General features: G+C 37.2%; 1 protein-coding gene across 1 annotated transcript in view; it reads left to right on the forward strand.

Annotated features, from left to right (window-relative positions):
• The window catches only part of CHUK (component of inhibitor of nuclear factor kappa B kinase complex), a 34,479-nt gene that overhangs the window by 13,993 nt on the left and 1,967 nt on the right, over nucleotides 1-18,519 (forward strand). Inside the window, exons 10-19 of the mRNA XM_082854911.1 lie at nucleotides 1,442-1,636; nucleotides 2,884-2,986; nucleotides 5,601-5,724; nucleotides 6,117-6,268; nucleotides 7,981-8,042; nucleotides 8,995-9,104; nucleotides 9,771-9,820; nucleotides 15,523-15,619; nucleotides 15,910-16,057; nucleotides 17,005-17,135. Coding sequence (XP_082711037.1) covers nucleotides 1,442-1,636; nucleotides 2,884-2,986; nucleotides 5,601-5,724; nucleotides 6,117-6,268; nucleotides 7,981-8,042; nucleotides 8,995-9,104; nucleotides 9,771-9,820; nucleotides 15,523-15,619; nucleotides 15,910-16,057; nucleotides 17,005-17,135 — 1,172 coding nt within the window. The remainder of the gene's footprint in view (nucleotides 1-1,441; nucleotides 1,637-2,883; nucleotides 2,987-5,600; nucleotides 5,725-6,116; nucleotides 6,269-7,980; nucleotides 8,043-8,994; nucleotides 9,105-9,770; nucleotides 9,821-15,522; nucleotides 15,620-15,909; nucleotides 16,058-17,004; nucleotides 17,136-18,519) is intronic.

Consider the following 18,519-nt stretch of genomic DNA (forward strand, 5'->3'; position numbering starts at 1 on the left):
TTCAATGTTTCTTTAATATCTTTTATTTGACTGTTATCCTATGGAGGGCAAGGATCAGTAAGTTACTCAATTTGCATACCCATTACTAGTACAACACACTAAATAGTATGTACCATAGTAGGTACTTATCAAATATTTGAGTGAACAAAAAGGTTAATTTAGGTTGTATTTCCTCACGCTTTCTTTTGCTCCCTTCTAGCTCGGCTTTAGTAGTGGGATGCTATGATCACCCCACCCTAGTTTGAAATATACCCTGTATAAAAGTAAATGTCCACCTTAGGATTTTCATACTAAATTTCTGCTATTGTTCTTAGTGGTCACTGTCACAGTGTGAAATCTGCCTAGGCCAGGATGGAATGGAAGATCTCAGCTGGTATGCTTGTACTGTAATCCATGTCAACTTGGAAGATTACCTTCTCTTCCCCCCACCTTTTTTAAACTCAGAAGGTTATTGTATATTAAAAGAAAATTAGTGCTTTACTTCTGTAATAAACGTTTCTAGCAGAGATAATTTTAATCATTTGTATACACTGGTCAATATAAGGCGTTGGGGAAACATAGGTATTAACTTTGTATGGCTTATCTAAGGACAGTAGAAGGAAAAGGATTTAAAATTACGTTGTGTTCAAAAGACTGACCTCTAACTCTGTGGCTGTCCTTGGTTACCGGGGTAGAGCCCCACCTAACTCAGTCTCACACTTACTTGGCCTATATCAGGCTACTTTCATTGGGGCTTTAGGCAAGAAGTTCTCAGAGCTCTGGTTTCTGTCTTTGCCAAAATGGAGATTAGAAGATCTAATTAATAGGATGTTATGTGAAAGCACTTAACTTGTTGGCATCTATTAGGCAATTCATAAACATTTCCTTCCAGGTCAGTGATATATTTCTCAAAATAAGTGTTACCTTTTTATTTATTTATTTATTTATTGAATTTTTGAATTTTATTTTATTTATTTTTTTATACAGCAGGTTCTTACTAGTTATCTATTTTATACATATTAGTGTATATATGTCAATCCCAATCTCCCAATTGATCCCACCACCACTACCCCTCCCCGCCACTTTCCCCCTTGGTGTCCATACGTTTGTCCTCTACATCTGTGTCTCTATTTCTGCCCTGCAAACCAGTTCATCTGTACCATTTTTCTATAAGTGTTACCTTTTTAAATTGGGGGTTTTATTTCTTGATTTTGTACATCCCTAGAACTTTGAAACTTTATTCTTTGGAACTAACATCTGTTGCAGTAGAAAAGTAAACTCTATCTTCAGTTTTCAGACTGTCATTCTATAATTATAGAAGGAGATCTCACTTTGGAAAAGGAATGAACCTTGTTTAATGCAGAGATAATGCCTTTTGCTTAAATTCTCTTTAGTATCTAGCACTGAATCTTTTATGTAGCAAACGATCAATACTTATTTCTCTTTTTTCTTATTTAAACAGATAGTACACATCCTAAATATGACTTCTGCAAAGATCATTTCTTTTCTGTTACCACCTGATGAAAGTCTTCATTCACTACAGTCTCGTATTGAGCGTGAAACTGGAATAAATACTTGTTCTCAAGAGCTTCTTTCAGAGACGGGAATTTCTTTGGATCCTCGGAAACCAGCCTCTCAGTGTGTTTTGGATGGAGTTGTAAGACAATTCTAATATACCTAGAGTATAAGAAGTCACAGAGAGATTGCATGCCCTGCGTTTTTGATGTATACTTGGAATCCTTTGGGGGATGGTCCACATCTTAGAATTCTTCTTTTAGTTTTATCCTACTCATTACGCTTATTGCTTTGCAAGGTGAAAAGGTAGAAAGGAAACATTTGTTGTTTTGAACTATGCATGACTTTCTCTTTGGTGCCACTTCCCTCCTCCCTTTTTTTTTCCCCTTTTTTTTTTTTTGTTTTGTTTTGTTTTTTTTGCGGTACACGGGCCCCTCAGTGTTGTGGCCTCTCCCGTTGCGGAGCACAGGCTCCGGACGCGCAGGCTCAGCGGCCGTGGCTCACGGGCCCAGCCGCTCCGCGGCATGTGGGATCTTCCCGGAGCGGGGCACGAACTCGCGTCCCCTGCATCGGCAGGTGGACTCTCAACCACTGCGTCACCAGGGAAGCCCTTTTTTCCCCTTTTTGTACTAAAGCCTAGAACCTTCAAATTAGACCAGCAGTCTCATAGGTCCTGTCAGAGGATAGATGGATGGTAAAATATGATTTTGGTCATGACTCTTTTTTTTTTTTTTTTTTTTGCGGTATGCGGGCCTCTCCTGTTGCGGAGCACAGGCTCCGGACGCGGAGGCTCAGCGGCCATGGCTCACAGGCCCAGCCGCTCCGCAACATGTGGGATCTTCCCGGACCGGGGCACGAACCCGTGTCCCCTGCATCAGCAGGCAGACTCCCAACCACTGCGCCACCAGGGAAGCCCTCATTGACTGTTAATATCCATTCTGTCCACCCCAGAAAAATCACTAATTTACTTTCTACCTTTATAGATTTGCCTTTTCTGAACATTCCATATAAATGGAAATATATAATCTATAATCTCTTGTGTCTGATTTCTTTCATACTGTTATATTTTTGAGATTCATTCATGTCATAGCGTATATCATTACTTTATTCCTTTTGATTGCTGAATAGTGTTCCCATTCTATGGATATTGTTGTTATGACTTTTTGCTTTTGTCCTTTTGGGTTTGGTGATTGTTTTCCACTTTAGTCCATACTACAGTTATTTATTTATTTTTCCTAAACAGAAGTTTAGACCTTAAATCTGTGAGATGTATGCTAATGAAACTGACTTCACCATTGGCATTTCAAAGTAGGAAATCTGGTGCTTAGGTACTCAGAGAACCTAGGATTTTCAAGGATCTTTTTTCTTAATTGTTTGTTTCTCTTTCAGAGGGGCTGTGATAGCTATATGGTTTATTTGTTTGATAAAAGTAAGACTGTATATGAAGGACCATTTGCTTCCAGAAGTTTATCTGACTGTGTAAATTATATTGGTAAGTATAGTTCATTTACTGACTGAGCTTTAAATCTGAAATAATATCATTTTGACTCAAAATGACTAGTAGAAATGGTCCTTTGGTGTTTCTGTTCTGTGTCTCCTGCTTCAGGTTTCTATATGTGGTGAAAGATGGGTTTGTATGGTTTGAAAGGTGAAGAGGTAGATTTTAAATCACCACCAGATCCCTCATTTGGGAGAAGACTTACTTTCCTGTGGATAGGGTTCTCACATATAAAAAAATGAATCTTCACTATTAATTAAGCCCACTTTTTAGTTTCTCCTTCATTATTTAAGCGTGTTCAAATACTTCATTTTATCCTATGAATACTGCTTAACATTCAAATGATTTCATTTATCCTGAGAGAATTATTTTCTTTTGAAGAAGTTAAGTGATCAATTTCTGTCTACCCAAAACTAAAAACAAGCACAAAATTATAAAATCAAGAACAAAATTGGGCATAAGGGCTGAAATTATATAATCCTTCCTTTTCATTAGTTTTTTTTTAAAGCAGTTCTAGATTTATAGAAAAATTGAGCAGATAGTATAGAATTCTTATGTTACTCCCCTCCCCCACAGATATAGCTTCCCCTGTTGTTAACAACTTAAACATTAGTATGATGCTTTTGTTACGATTAATGAACCAATATATTATTATTAACTGAAGTTCATACTTTATTCAGATTTCTTTTAGTTTTTAATCTGATGTCCCTTTTCTGTTCCAGAATCCCATCCAGGATACCACATTACATTTAGTTGTCATGTCTCCTTAGGCTCTTCTTGGTTGTGATAGTTTCTCAGATTTTCCTTGTTTTTGATGACCTTGAAAGTACTGGTCAAATATTTTGTAGGATGCCCCACTGTTGCAATTTATCTGATATTTTTTCTCATGAGTAGGAAAATGGATTTTTGAGAGAAAGATCACAGAATTCAAGTGCTGTTTTCTTCACATTATGTAAAGGGTACATACTGTCAACATGATTAATGACTGTTAGTATTGGCCTTGCTTACCTGGCTGAAGTAGTGTTTGTCAGCTTTCTCTACTGTAAAGTTTAGTCTTTCCCCCCCATTCCACACTGTACTCTGTGGAAGGAAATCACTATGCAAGAACCCACACTTAAGGAGTGGGAGTTATGCTCCCCCTCCTTTAGGGTAGAGTATCTACATAATTTATTTGGAATTCTTTTGCACACAAGATTTATCTCTTTTTTCCCATTTATTAATTTATTCAATTATTTATTATATCAATTTGAATTCATGGATATTTACTTTATATTATGGATTATAATCCAATACTAGTTTATTTATTTTGTTGTTCAAATTGTTGGAGCTTACATTAGGAGCTCTTTCAGTTGGCTTCCTGTGCCCCTTTTACTTACTCCATCAATAAGGGTGTTTCGGTTTTTGGTTTTTTAAGCACTTCCTTACTTTCTGGCACCACAAGGTATTCCAGGACCATCTTTTAAATTTCCTGCCCTAGTCCTAGAATCGGCCATTTCTCCAAGGGGCCCTGGTTCCTTTCATTTTAATTGAGAATAGTATTAGAAACCAAAATCTGGGATACTTGGCATGATACTTGGGGTATCATTTCTAGGCCTTTTCAGACTTTATTTTTGACAGTATATGATTTTTTTTCCAGGCTCTCCTCACCCAGACTCTTTTTTTAAAGGTGTGGGTTTGGTTTGGTTTTGTTTGTTTGGTCTGTTATAGGAAGCCTCAGGAGTAAGTGTGGGTATATAAAAACAGAAGAAAAGTTATTTGAGGCTATTAATCATTATTAGAGGAGGCAAAGATTTTTCCAAATACACAGCTTTATTTATTTGAAGTCTGTTTCAGATAATGTGTTTTCTCAATATGAAATCCAGTGTAGTGACCTTTCTCTGAAGATTTTCATTGGAAAAGAATGACAGAGAATATAATTGCCACCTTAAGTATGAGATGAATCTCTCTTCAATCTTGGAGAATTTTATAATGTTAAAATGGAATTTCACTGAACTTAATATATATACCTGCCATGGTCTTAGAAAGAAGCATTCCCTTTACCAAAGAAAAGACAAGAGATAATCATAAGTAGATAATTTCATAAGTCTTACATTGAGGAAGGCATTTCTTATTAAGCTGCTATTTACCCTGTAATCATATACTGTAAAAAATAAAGTTTTCCTGAAGCTGGGTTGGTAGTCCAGGAGATGAAATTTGTTATTCAGAAGCAGAAAAGACTGTGGCAGATTGTGGAGGACGTGGGACTTGATTTAGATCTTCAGAGAAATAAAGAATTTGAATTAGTGGAGAGGAAAAAAGAGTATTCCAGGTTGGAGAGAAGCAAGGAAAAAAAAGACTGGAATAATTGTAAGCTTTGCGATTATGTAGTAATTATGTCTTCTTCATTTTTATTTCCCCTTGTATCTGGAGGGTTCATGTTAGGTGTACAGGTGCTCAGTAAATGTACATTGACTGAATGAAACAGTAACAAGTGGTTCTTTCTAGCATCTGTTTCTAGTATCTATGGGAATGCTATTTGTGTGGACAGGAAATCACAAAGAATAGTAAATGAACTCTAGAATCTTAAAAAGTAACTCCCCTCTTCTTTTTCCCAACTTCTTACACATAGTACAGGACAGCAAAATACAGCTTCCAATTATACAGCTGCGTAAAGTATGGGCCGAAGCAGTGCACTATGTGTCTGGGCTAAAAGAAGACTACAGCAGGCTCTTTCAGGGACAGAGAGCAGCAATGTAAGTGGATTCTCTTGTTTATTTACACGCACAATGTCATGTGCATTAATGCTCAAGAATTAATTTTGCCAGTTTTCACTAGTCAATATCCCATGCAATACTATATACTGGGCCAATTTGAAATGTAATATTCTGATCAGACTTGTAGAATTCTTACTAATGGTCTGAAACCATCTAGTTGCAAAAGCTTGACAGTAGTTCCTGAACAGTCCTTAGTATAAGAAGATTGTTTTATCAGAGTATCATGGGCAGGAAGTCTTTAGAGACCAGATTCTAGAGATCAGCTGTTTCTCATAGAAACATAGGCTTTAGGCTTATGGATTTGAGTCTTTAAACTTTTGTCTGGTGTTTCTGAAATGCTTATATCTTTTTTTTTTCTTGCTCTGGTTTAGGTTAAGTCTTCTTAGATATAATGCTAACTTGACAAAAATGAAGAACACTTTAATCTCAGCATCTCAGCAACTGAAAGCTAAATTGGAGTTTTTTCACAAAAGCATTCAGCTTGACTTGGAAAGATACAGTGAGCAGATGACTTATGGGATATGTAAGTGTTGGGTAATGTATTTGAAAGAAGTGTCTAGTCTCTTAAAGCCATTTGCTATGTTGCCTTCTTCTTAGCCAGTTGTTTCACTTACATTCGTACTAAAACAAGAGAGAGGACATCTCAGATCATCATAAACCCTGTTTGGTTTGAATGTTAGTTGTTTTTTTTTTTTTTTAACCTTTAGTTGAGCAACTTTATTTCCCCCCTGCCCTCCCTCCCCACCTCCCATCCCCACCACCACCACCACCACCACCACAGTTGGGCTAAAATTGTTCAGCTTCAGAAAAATACAAAAATGATTTAAGAATTTGCAATTGTCAAACCTCATTTAGAAAATAGATACAAAGTCTGTATTGGGGTGACTTCATAGCCTGGGAAGTCTTAAACTACTTATCTTTCTATAAATAATAACACAAATAATTCCAGAGTTTTTGTTTCCCCCAAACCACCTGCCGTGGAGTCCCACTGTTTTTTATTGTATGCAGCCTCCAGTTTTTCAGTATTTCACTCCAAGTTTATCTCCCTTCAGATGTACTAAGGAAATGTGAAAAGCAGAGTTAAAATTCAAATAATAAACCAAAAGGGTCACCTTCAGCATTTCTATTTTCTTTCATGAAACAAATCTTTTTTTGGGAAATAAATCTGGTTTGTATATTTATCTTGAGCAAGTCATGTGTATTTCAGAATAAATGATCAGCAGTGTCTAGTTGGATAAATAAGTTTACCTACTAAAGCAGGTTCTATGATTGATGTTTTATTTCTATTTGTATATTATAGGCATTCTGATGAATGGCAAAACATTATAATTCTTTTATCAAATTATCTTTGACTTGTCAGTTGTATATCTTATACTGCTGTTTAAAAAGAGTGATGTAGCCCTATGTGTGCTGATGTTAAAAGATCACTTAGGTCTTTAACGGCAGCAATGTTTTAAGTTGGGGAAAAAAGCAAAGAAGGAAAAGTATATAGAGATGGTCCCATTTGTGAGAGAAAAGGATATGTGTCTATGTTAGAAATGACTAACAAAGGGATCCCTGAGGGTGGAGGATGGAGGGGAAGAGAGAGACTTTTCTTTTTATACCCCAATATAGTATTTGATTTTTTAAGAAGATCATGTTCATGTATTACTTTTAAAATGTTCTTTCTTTTTTTTTTTTTTAAGAGAAAATCATCTGTGTTGGCTTCCTAGGGTTGCCATAACAAATTGCTATAAACTGCGTGGCTTAAAACAACAGAAATTTATCATTTCACAGTTTCAGAGGCTTGAAGTCCAGAATCAATGTGTTGGCAGGGCCGTGCTCTCTCTGAAACCTGTGGAGAAGAATCCTTCCTTGATTCTTCCTAGTTTCTGATGGTTTGCCAGCAATCCTTGGCATTCCTTGTCTTGCAGCTGTAGCACTTAAATCTCTGCCTCTGTTGTCAAATGGAGCTTTCCCTTCATGTGTCTGTGTCTGTGTCTCTTCTCCTCTTCTTCTAAGGACACTAGTCATACTGGATTGAGTCCATCTTAATTTAGCTAATTGCATCTGCAGTGATTCTATTTCCAAATAAGGTCAAATTCTGAGGTACTGAGTTAGGACTTCAGCTATCTTTTGGGGGGGACAATTCAACTCATAACTCTGTTTTTGATGTTGATATGGCAAGGAGATGGGTAGGTCAGTAATTAAAGCTATGGCTGTTTCTGAGATAACCAATTAAGACTTTTTTTTTAGCCTCAGAAAAAATGTTAAAAGCATGGAAAGAAATGGAAGAAAAGGCTATCCACTATGCTGAGGTAAAATCATTGAGCTCACTTTGTGTGCTTATTAATTCCTGAGGTCTTCCTTAGAAACTGTCTTTGTAGAGTATTTTTCATGTCATTCCTGAATATCAGCTAAATATCTAGTCGATACTTCGTATATATAGAGGGAAGTACCATAGTGGATGAAAACCAAGGCTTTGGGCAAAAGAGACTAAATTGAAGTCGCACTGAGCTTCAGTTTCCATATGATATTATAGAGACTGTACCTTTTTTTAATAGGGTTATACAGATTAAATGGGAGTGAATAACAGATGGTAGTTATCACTGTTATTTTTATGACTGGTTTAGATAGGATGGCTGGACATCCTGGTTTACCTGGGACAGTTTCAGTTTATACCTGTCTTGCCATAATTATCAATAATACTCTCAAAATTATGCTAGTTTGGACAATAAATTATATGGTCACACTAGGTATAAATCATTCTCTAGGTGGCAGATTCCTTCCTTACCCAGTACATCTGTCTGTGGTCCCACTAAGTTGTTGCTCTTCTTGATGCCAGCACTTCCCTGAGGACGTGGGTGGGGCAGTTGGTATCCTGGGTTGGGGAATCCCGTGTCTTTATCTTTCTGCATCCTTATTCAAGGCAGTTGGGAACAAGAGGCAATGAAAATCATAGAACTGAGATGCAGTGGTTTTGATGGCCACTTTTTCTTGTTAGTGACACTTCTATCTTTTTGCTTCTCAGGAGGAAAAAGAAAATGCTAGTAGTCTACTGTTGTCAGGAGAGAAAAGAGAGAAGCCTAGGAATAAGTTGGTGCTCATGTGAAAATTACATGTCATAATCCGAAAGATAAAAAGGCTTCACCAAAATCAGTGTTTTACATTAAATCACTTAGTTCTGTTACTGCAGCAAGTCATTCTCTGAGTTCTTTGTGTTGTGTGGTGGTGAGCCTGTCATTTCTTTTGTGTTTCATCATATTTTAGGTGGGTGTCATTGGATACCTGGAGGATCAGATCATGTCCCTGCACACTGAAATCATGGAGCTACAGAAGAGCCCCTATGGACGACGTCAGGGAGACTTGATGGAATCTCTGTAAGGGTGAACTCATGTTGTTGGTGTTGGTGTCTGTAATTTTTGGTAGCAGATTATTCGTTCTTTGTATTTCTGGCAGATTAAGTCTATATGTGATTCTTTTCTACAGTTTTCCTTTCCCCAGATATATTGGCATCATATTTAAAAAGGAAGTTCTTTCTTAGTCACAGGAAATTTTGGAAATAACTCTTTGGGTTGACCTTTGCTTTTTAAATCAAAGCATCTTTTCATATGAGTGTTAAGAAATTTTCAAGTATTCTAAATTACAAACTATTTCCCTATTTACCATACTTCTGGTTCAAGGAAGATATTGTCTATTAGATTCCCTAAATAAGGTTAACCTCCTAAGTGTTTTGATTAGAAACTTGAGATTTTTTTCTCTAATCACAGGTCATAATTTTTTCCCATTTAAGTGTTTCTGGTGCAAGGATATTATATATGTGATAGTAGATCAGAGCAGATATGAAGTATTAATATATTAAACTTTGCATCTTAAGATCTTGCTTATTACCCAGTGAAATGCTCTGTAAAATATTCATTGGCAATATGTACTTGCTTTAAAATGGGATCATTACTCTATTCAAATAATGTTGTTCATTTCAAGTTGGAGATTATTAAAGTCATTAAACTATCTTCACATATAGAACCTTTTTTTTTCTTTCATAGGGAACAGTGTGCCATTGATCTATATAAGCAGTTAAAGCACAGACCTTCAGGTAAGACAATTTTTCACAGTACACAAAGGCATTTTAGGAAACCATCACTAGCAAATCTAGGAGACTGGATTTTAAATAAGCTGCAGAATAAATTCCAGTTTTGGTATTGCCATTGAGATGTTTATGGTACAACAGCTTTTAAGTTTGTGAGAATTTAAGAAATTAGGAAGGCAAAGTAAGAAAATTGAAAGAGAAAAAACTTTAAAAGGAAGTGAAAGAAAGGAATGAAAGAGAAAAAAGGAACTCAAAGAAGGGAAAGAGGAAGCAAGAAAATGTGTGGAAAGACGGGAAAAAATAAGTGCTGCTTAAAATTAAAGAGATTGGAAAGAATTTGATACTGTGGGTTCAGGTGTGGAATGGGCAGAGGGATGCCCATGTGCTAGGCCAAAGCATTTACTTTGAAAATGATGCCTTCATCTGCACGTGGTCGCTGATTGCTTATTTCATTGGCAAAACAATTCTGTTGAACATCTGCTGAATACAGAGCATGTTCTGCTGGAAAGAGCACTGGATTGAGAATCGGAAGGCTTGAATTCTAGATAGGGCACTTTACTGACCAAGTGACCTCAGGCAAATAACCTTTTCTCCCTGTATCTCATTTCCCTCTTCTGCAAAATGGGGTTGAAACCTAGCTTTCCTAACTCAGTGACTGTATGTGGCAATGTATTTGAGAGGATGTTTGTGAAAGTGCTTTGAAAACTATAAAGTATTACGTATGTGCAAGATATTATCCTTCAGTTAAAAACTGATTTGTTTTGAAGGGTTATAGAAGAAATAAAAGGTGAAGTCTGTGCCCTAATTTACTATATACTGAAATTTAAAAAAAACAAACAAAACCCATAAGTTTTACACCTTAAAATTTACAAACACATGCAAATTAATATACATCTTAAATTGTATTTAACAAATATCAAAATTTCCTCTATGTTGGTTTTTATTGTAGTGGAATTTGTTCAGTTAATTTCTACATTTATGAGGTACTATACAATAGGCATCTAACCCTGACTGGAGGTCAGGGTTGGTTAGAGGAGGTTTCCTGCAGGAGATGATATCTGAGATGAGCCTTAAAGGATAAGTAGCAGTAGCTCGGTGAAAGGAGGTAGGCTCTTGCATATATAAGTATAATGGGTAAAGACATATACATGTAACAGCATGTTTGAGGAGATGCAGCATGACTGGATTGTAGTTTCAGAAGGAGAGATGTGGCTGGATAATAAAGGATTTGGTATGTCATAGTAACGATTTTGGATTTCATCATGTTGGCAAAGAGAAACCCTAAAAAGTTTTAAGCAGGGGAATGACATGATCAGATTAGCATTTTAGAAATACTGCTCTGGTAGCATTGTGGATAATGGATTAAAGGGAGGCTGCGCTAGAGATGCTTATTAGTTATAAGGTTGTTGAAGTAATCATGGCTCAGGATAAGGCGGGTCATTAGCTAAGGCAAAGAACCTGAACTGTGGCAGTGGGGTGAAGAGGAGGAGGGTAAGGGCAAGAGAGAGATTTAGGAGGTAGAACTGATAGTATTGGGTGATGGATTTAATATGGGTGGTAGGAGATGGGGTAGAGAATCATGGATGCCTGCCAAGTTTCTGGCTAGAGCAGCTGGGTGCATGGTAGGACCACTCACCATAATAGGAAGTATAGGAAAATGACAGACTTAATGGGAAAAGAACATGAGTTCATTTTTGTACATGTTGATGTTAAGGTGTCAGTGAGACATTCAAATAGAGATGTCTAGTAGTATTATATATGTATGTATGTATATATGTATGTATGTATATATGCATGTATATATGAACACACATACATATACATGCATACACACACACACACACACACACACACACACACACACACACACACACAGAGACGTGTACATATATATATGGATTTAGTAGAGAAGTCCAGGCTAGGTATTTAGCTATTTTGAGAGTAATCAGCCATAGGAATAAAGTGATCATCTTGAAAAAGTATGTTGAATAAGAAAACCAAGGATGGAATCATAGGGAATACCAACATTCAAGAAATGGCTAGAAGCAGAAGAGCCTACAAATATTGAGAAATGGCTCAAATATGTAGCAGGAATGATATTGGAATAGGACAGAGAGAGTTTCAAGAAGAAAGTGATCAGTAGGGTGAAATGCTTCAGAGATGTGGGTAATAAAAATGATAATGAAAATATTCACTGGACTTAGTAGTTTGGATATCATTGGTGATCCTGGTAAAATAATGGCCTTTTGGGAACAGAAACCAGATTGTAGTTGGCTGAGGAGGGAGCGGGACAGGAGGGAATGGAGAAGTCAGTCTAGATCAGCAATTCTCAAAGTGTGGCTCATGAACCCCTGAGAATTCCTGAAACCTTTTCAGAGGAGTCAGTGAGGTCAAAACTGTTTTCATAATACTAGGATGTTATTTGCCTTTTTTACTATGTTGACATTTTCACTGATGCTGCAAAAGCATTGGTGGGTAAACAGCTTGCACCATGCTTAGCATGAATGAAGGCATGAGCACCAAAGTATGCTAGTAGTCATTGATTTTCACTAACATGCATTCATAGTTTAAAAAAAATACCAGTTTTATTTAAGAGTGTCCTTGGTAAAGCAGTAAAATTTCTATTTAAATCTCAACCCTTGAGTATATGTCTTTTTAATATTCTGTGTGACAAAATGGGAAGTATTCATAAAGTGCTTCTGCTATATACTGAGGTATGATGGTTGTCTTAAGGAAAACCACTTCAGTGGTTGTTTACATTGCTGTTGACTAGCCTCTTCTTTAATGGAACACCATTTTTACTTGGAACAATGACTGTCAGAAAAACTACGGTTATTCAGATTTGGTTATGAGGCAGATATTTTCTAAAAATTAATGGATCATACCTATCACTTGAAGGAAAAAAGCCAACAGTATTGTCAGTGATAAAATTCCATGTTTCCAGCAAAAAATTAAAATGTAGGAACATGTCTATCCATCAGCTGAAATTTGTCAGCTTCCCAATACTTAAATGCTTTTCTGATAAGATTGGTGGTGATATTAAAAAGATTTGCAAAAATTTAAAACAATGCCAATGCTCTCACTAAATTTTGAGGGGGAAATACAGTTATTTTGAATAAAAATGTATTAATAGTTGAGTTTATTGTTATTTTTAAATGAATAAATTAATATTTTTGTATTTCTCAGTTTAATTCCTGAAGAACACTTTGGAGTTGTTAAGAATTTTTGAGTGTAGGTGTCCTGAGACCAGTAAGTTTGAGAACTGGTTATCTAGGCTGTTCTTTCCAGAAGCTTGGCTGTTAAGGAAAGAAGAGAGGTGAGCAGCTAGGAGGAGATGAAGAATCAAGGGAGGTCAGTTTTCAGAAGAAAGACTTGAGCTTATTTATGTGCTTGGGGCCAAAAGCCTGTGGAGAGGGAAGTCTCTGAACAAGTTTGAGAGGCTGACTCCAGAGAATAGTAGGAGGTGTTGGGCCTGTTTCACTGATAATTGCCGGGGGGGGGGGGGATGTGTGTGGATACAGACACTTATGTGGGTATAGGGGTTGGAAGGTGAGGATCTGACTGCTTTATGTCCTCCTATCCTGAAGTAAGAAGTGGGTTTATCTGTAATTGAAGAGGTGTGACGTCATAGATTTAAGGAGTATGCTAAAGATTTTTGAAAGCTGGTGTGTGCAATGGCAGATGTTGCTGATCCAAGACATTTATTAAGAATCCAGAGCAGGGCTTCCCTGGTGGCGCAGTGGTTGAGAGTCCGCCTGCCGATGCAGGGGACATGGGTTCGTGCCCCGGTCCGGGAAGATCCCACATCCCGTGGAGCGGCTGGGCCCGTGAGCCATGGCCACTGAGCCTGCGCGTCCGGAGCCTGTGCTCCGCAATGGGAGAGGCCATAACAGTGAGAGGCCCGCATACCGCAAAAAAAAAAAGAATCCAGAGCAGAAGTGAAACCCTGTGAATTAGTAGTTACAACAGAGAGAATGATAGTACAATTTTTTTTGTTGGTAGTGGTTAGTAGCTTGGATACAGAAACTGATAGAGCAGGTGGTTAGACTGATGTAGGGTTAGGGTCTTGCTGACAAGAGGACAGAAAAGTTGAAGATATTGACAAAAAAGTGATGTAAGTGATAAAGTTGTGGTTAGAGTAAAATATTGAAATTTAAGATTTCAAATAGAGCAAGGCTAATTTTTTTTTCTTTAATCGATATTCATTACTCTCTTCTGGCCAATGAATCAGATTTTGCAGATGAAGGTATATAAAATTCCATCCATTGACTCAGTGGATTAACTTTCCACAGTCATTGATAACATTTGTTTGGATTATTTTTATAAAAACTTTGCAGTAGCCATGCATATCAGCATATCACAGGGCCTAGAAATAAACTTGCTATCCAGATAGCTTCTTTGAACTGATAGTCACCTTGAGTGACAAACTAGTTGTGACAAGAAGTTTTGTCTATTGTTGGGGCTTATGTAATCACACTTGAGGTATAGTTTTTGGTGTCTTTTCCAGTTTAGAGTTGCCTTGAGACTTTTGTTCAGCTGAAAATGGTGAAAACCAACTTTCTTCATTCTTTATGTTGGAGTAGGTTAAAGTTCTAAGGTCTTTGACCATCTAAAAGAGTTAGTTATATGGGAAAGCTGTTGGGCCTAGCCCGTGGGATTTATGAAGAAGTGCTGTTTGGAGAGGAGCCTTTTTGGAGTCTCTGTATCTGGTTGTTGTTGAGGGAGAGACAAAGAAAAAGATGTGTGGGGAATCAAGTTGAGTGCTAGGCGAAGTCTTTGCAGTGCTAACAAAGGACAACTTTTTTAAACCTCTTTCGATACTCCATTCATAGTAAAATGTGGGTAACAACAGTAGCCATCTCACAGGACTCCTGTGAGGGTTAAATGAGAAAATTTTAAGTAGAGAATAGCAAATAATAATAATAATAGTTTTGCATTTGAGACTAATTATTGTCCGGGGAAATACCAGCATGATCCATGAGCAACCTTCCAATGTTTTAAAATTTAAATAACCATTTTCTGAAATATTACAATTAATTGTAGTTGTTTGTTTGTTTTTTAAATGAGATGGCATCTATAACGGTAGAACCTACTCACTGTGACCACACAGCCATCCCATTTGAGGACATTTGTCAACTGCCAGTTTGCTTTAAGATTTCATACTACCCTCAAACTGAATTTTCAAGGTGTCTACAGGTCCTTTTATTAGTGCATCAGATTTGGCTTAAGTTGGTCAGCTTTTTTCAACGTTTTCATGGGTATAAACAGATGGATAAACATGAAATTCCAAGCAAGCCTAGCTGGGATTCCTTCCTTTAAGTCAGTGAAAGTTTGATCAATTGTCTTACTGCTTCTAAACAAATTATGTTAATCATCCAAGAAAAAATGATCTCTTGTCCAGAAAGCTGCATATGTGTCTGGGGCTCGGGTTAGTATGGGTTAAGGTAGCCAAGATGATTCTTCTTATAACTGAAGATACAGTGATAAATCTATATATACATTATATACACACAAACACACAGACTTCATTTTTAGTTATATGATTATTTATAGATATATAATCTTAAAATTTTTTATCTTAATTTAGCTTTGAAATTAAATGGAGATGTTAATTAAAACTAGTTTCAGATTTTTAGGAATTTTTTGTTTGGAGGCTGATATGTTCACGCAGAAGAGAGGTTATACCTACTGACTGAGATCTTTTATAGATCACTCCTACAGCGACAGCACGGAGATGGTGAAAATCATTGTGCATACTGTGCAGAGTCAGGATCGGGTTCTCAAGGAGCTGTTCGGTCATTTGAGGTAGATATATTGTTTTCCTTACTGTTGAAAAGCCAGGATACTTTTATCATGTTCCTTTCAAAGTGTAATACCCTTTTCTGGTAAATATACTAGAACCAGGAAGAGTACTGGCTACGTTGGGAACCCTGACCACAGCTGCATGCATTTATGTGTCCTGTTTGTATGCATTGCTTTGCAGATCAGTCATTAAATCTATGCTGATTGTGATTCATTCCCCCAGCTGGGTTTGGGAGTATGGGGTACAGTCTTGGGGGATGTATAAATGTCTGACACAGATTTTACCTCTCCAGCAAGTTGTTGGGCTGTAAGCAGAAGATTATTGATCTACTGCCCAAGGTGGAAATGGCCCTCAGTAACATCAAAGAAGCTGACAATACTGTCATGTTTATGCAGGGAAAGAGGCAGAAAGAAATATGGCATCTCCTTAAAATTGCCTGTGTAAGTAATTTTTAATGAATTATGTAATATGACATTGATTTGCTGTTACTCCCTGCAAAAGGGATTTTTATCAGCATGATCTGTGTCCTCTTGAAGACATGTGTATTTTTTTTTTTACATCTTTATTGGAGTATAATTGCTTTACAATGGTGTGTTAGTTTCTGCTTTATAACAAAGTGAATCAGTTATACATATACATATGTTCCCATATCTCTTCCCTCTTGAGTCTCCCTCCCTCCCCCTCCCTATCCCACCCCGCCAGGCAGTCACAGAGCATGGAGCTGATCTCCCTGTGCTATGCAGCTGCTTCCCACTAGCTATCTACCTTATGTTTGGTAGTGTATATATGTCCATGCCTCTTCCTCGCTTTGTCACAGCTTACCCTTCCCCCTCCCCATATCCTCAAGTCCATTCTCTAGTAGGTCTGTGTCTTTATTCCTGTCTTACCCCTAGGTTCTTCATGACCCTTTTTTTTTTTCTTAAATTCCATATATAAGGACATGTGTATTTTATGTTGGGTTGATGCTCATGTTCTTTGCTTGGTGTCTCCCTAGCAATTCTGATACAGGACTTCATGATCATCTTTCATTCTCTCTCTCCTTTCCGGTTTCCTGTTTTTATACTCCTCTCAACCCTAGACCACTGTGGTATCCCAACCCAATTTGGGGGTAGCTGTGCCTGACTAGATTAAAAAAACCAGTCCTTTGTTCAACTGGAGATTTTTTTTTCCAACTAAAGTAGAATAGAAGGATAGATACATTTAGTTTTAGTCAATGAAGAAAGGGGTCAAGGACAGGATAGTTAGTAGGGGTGTGTAAGAGTAGAGATAAATTTATACAGAAATAGTCTGGTTATGCATAAAAGTAGTGATAGAAATGTTAAGTCTTAGGAATATGAATGTGTGGAGGTGCTTGCCTGTAATCTTATTTTTTTTTTTTTTCCTTCAGACACAGAGCTCTGCTCGGTCCCTTGTAGGATCCAGTCTAGAAGGTGTAACCCCTCAGGCATCAGCATGGCTGCCCACAACTTCAGCAGAACGTGAACATCCTCTGTCATGCGTGGTAACTCCTCAAGATGGGTGGGTTCACTTTGTTAAAATAGATAGTTGTATTTTCAAGAGCAGTGGTAGGAATGAGGCAGTAGAGTGCAGTGGTTAAGACATATTCTTCACTGCCTTATAGACCAGGATTGAATCCTGATTGTCTCTTTGTAATAACCTTATACAGTTAACTTAACTCTTTTAATGTTCACATTTCCTTACCTGTAAAATGGGAAGTGTTGTGAAAATTCAGCTAGACAGTGTATATAAAATGCTTGGGAAGTGAATCTTCAGCAAATGTTACTTCTTATTAGCTCAGTCCAGGTTCTAAGTTCTTTATCTGTTATTGGCTTATCAAATCTTTTAGCCAAACTATATTCCTCACTTAACCATTTATCTCTGAGAAATTATGCTATCTTTTTGAAGTTATTATTTTAGGGCCCTTGATCAACCCTCTAATGGAATTGAGTTTAATCTACTCATTTTATAACTTAGTATTTCTAAAATGACTTTTTTCAGTGCCTTAAATCATTTTTGCAAATAACTCGTTTGAAGTCCTGTATTTTCTTTTAATTCCTACTCTTCTGCTAAAAGCTGAATGACTATCCATTTCTGTTATTTTTCTCAGCATAAGATGTGCCGTATCCAGAGCCATTGGCTCTTTGCTAGCTTGTGTATTGTCACTTTTCTCACAACTCATGGAGACCTCTACAATACCAGCATTTCCTGGAAGCTCTGCCCATAATTAGTTTTGCAGAGGTGCAGCCATGTAACATCACTGCTCAGGAGGTCATGCAGTTGCACATTCTGTACTCTGCTTTTATGAGAGAAAAGCACATGGCAGGAAGGCAAGCTGATACCAGGTATTTTATCTTCTTAAAGAAAGCAAGCTCCAGGGTGTATCTCGGGGCCATTATACATTTGGCCCAATGTAATACATCCACAGCTACAGCATAGGCTATAATTAATTATATGGACTTGAGGAAATATTCCATTAATCAGAATTGACACAAATAAAATTTAATACCTTTTTGCTTTCATTAAAGGCATGTAGGTTTATTAGGGGATGCAAATGGTTGCAAATGTTACCTCTGTACAAGTGATTTTCAATGTGAGGTTGTGGTTGTTTGCAAAAGTATATTCAACAGGAATTTTTAAATACATTTTCCAGTAGGAATACATTATAAAGGAAAACTTCAAATGTACCTGCGGTACTTAACCACCAAGGATTGGGAACTGTTGGCCTCAGTTTTTCTATCTGTTGAATAAGCTGAATGAGAATTTAGTTCTAAGCTAATAATGACTATCTTCCATGGCTTAGAACTGATTCTAGTCGGGTAGGGACTGAGGGTTAGTAAAAGGTAAGGATGGAGGCCATATGGAAGAGGGAAGTGTAGAAGGTGGAAACCAAATTCAGGATTTC

This window comes from Leucopleurus acutus, assembly GCF_964270905.1.
Source record: "Leucopleurus acutus genome assembly, chromosome: 14".
Lineage (NCBI taxonomy): Eukaryota > Metazoa > Chordata > Mammalia > Artiodactyla > Delphinidae > Leucopleurus > Leucopleurus acutus.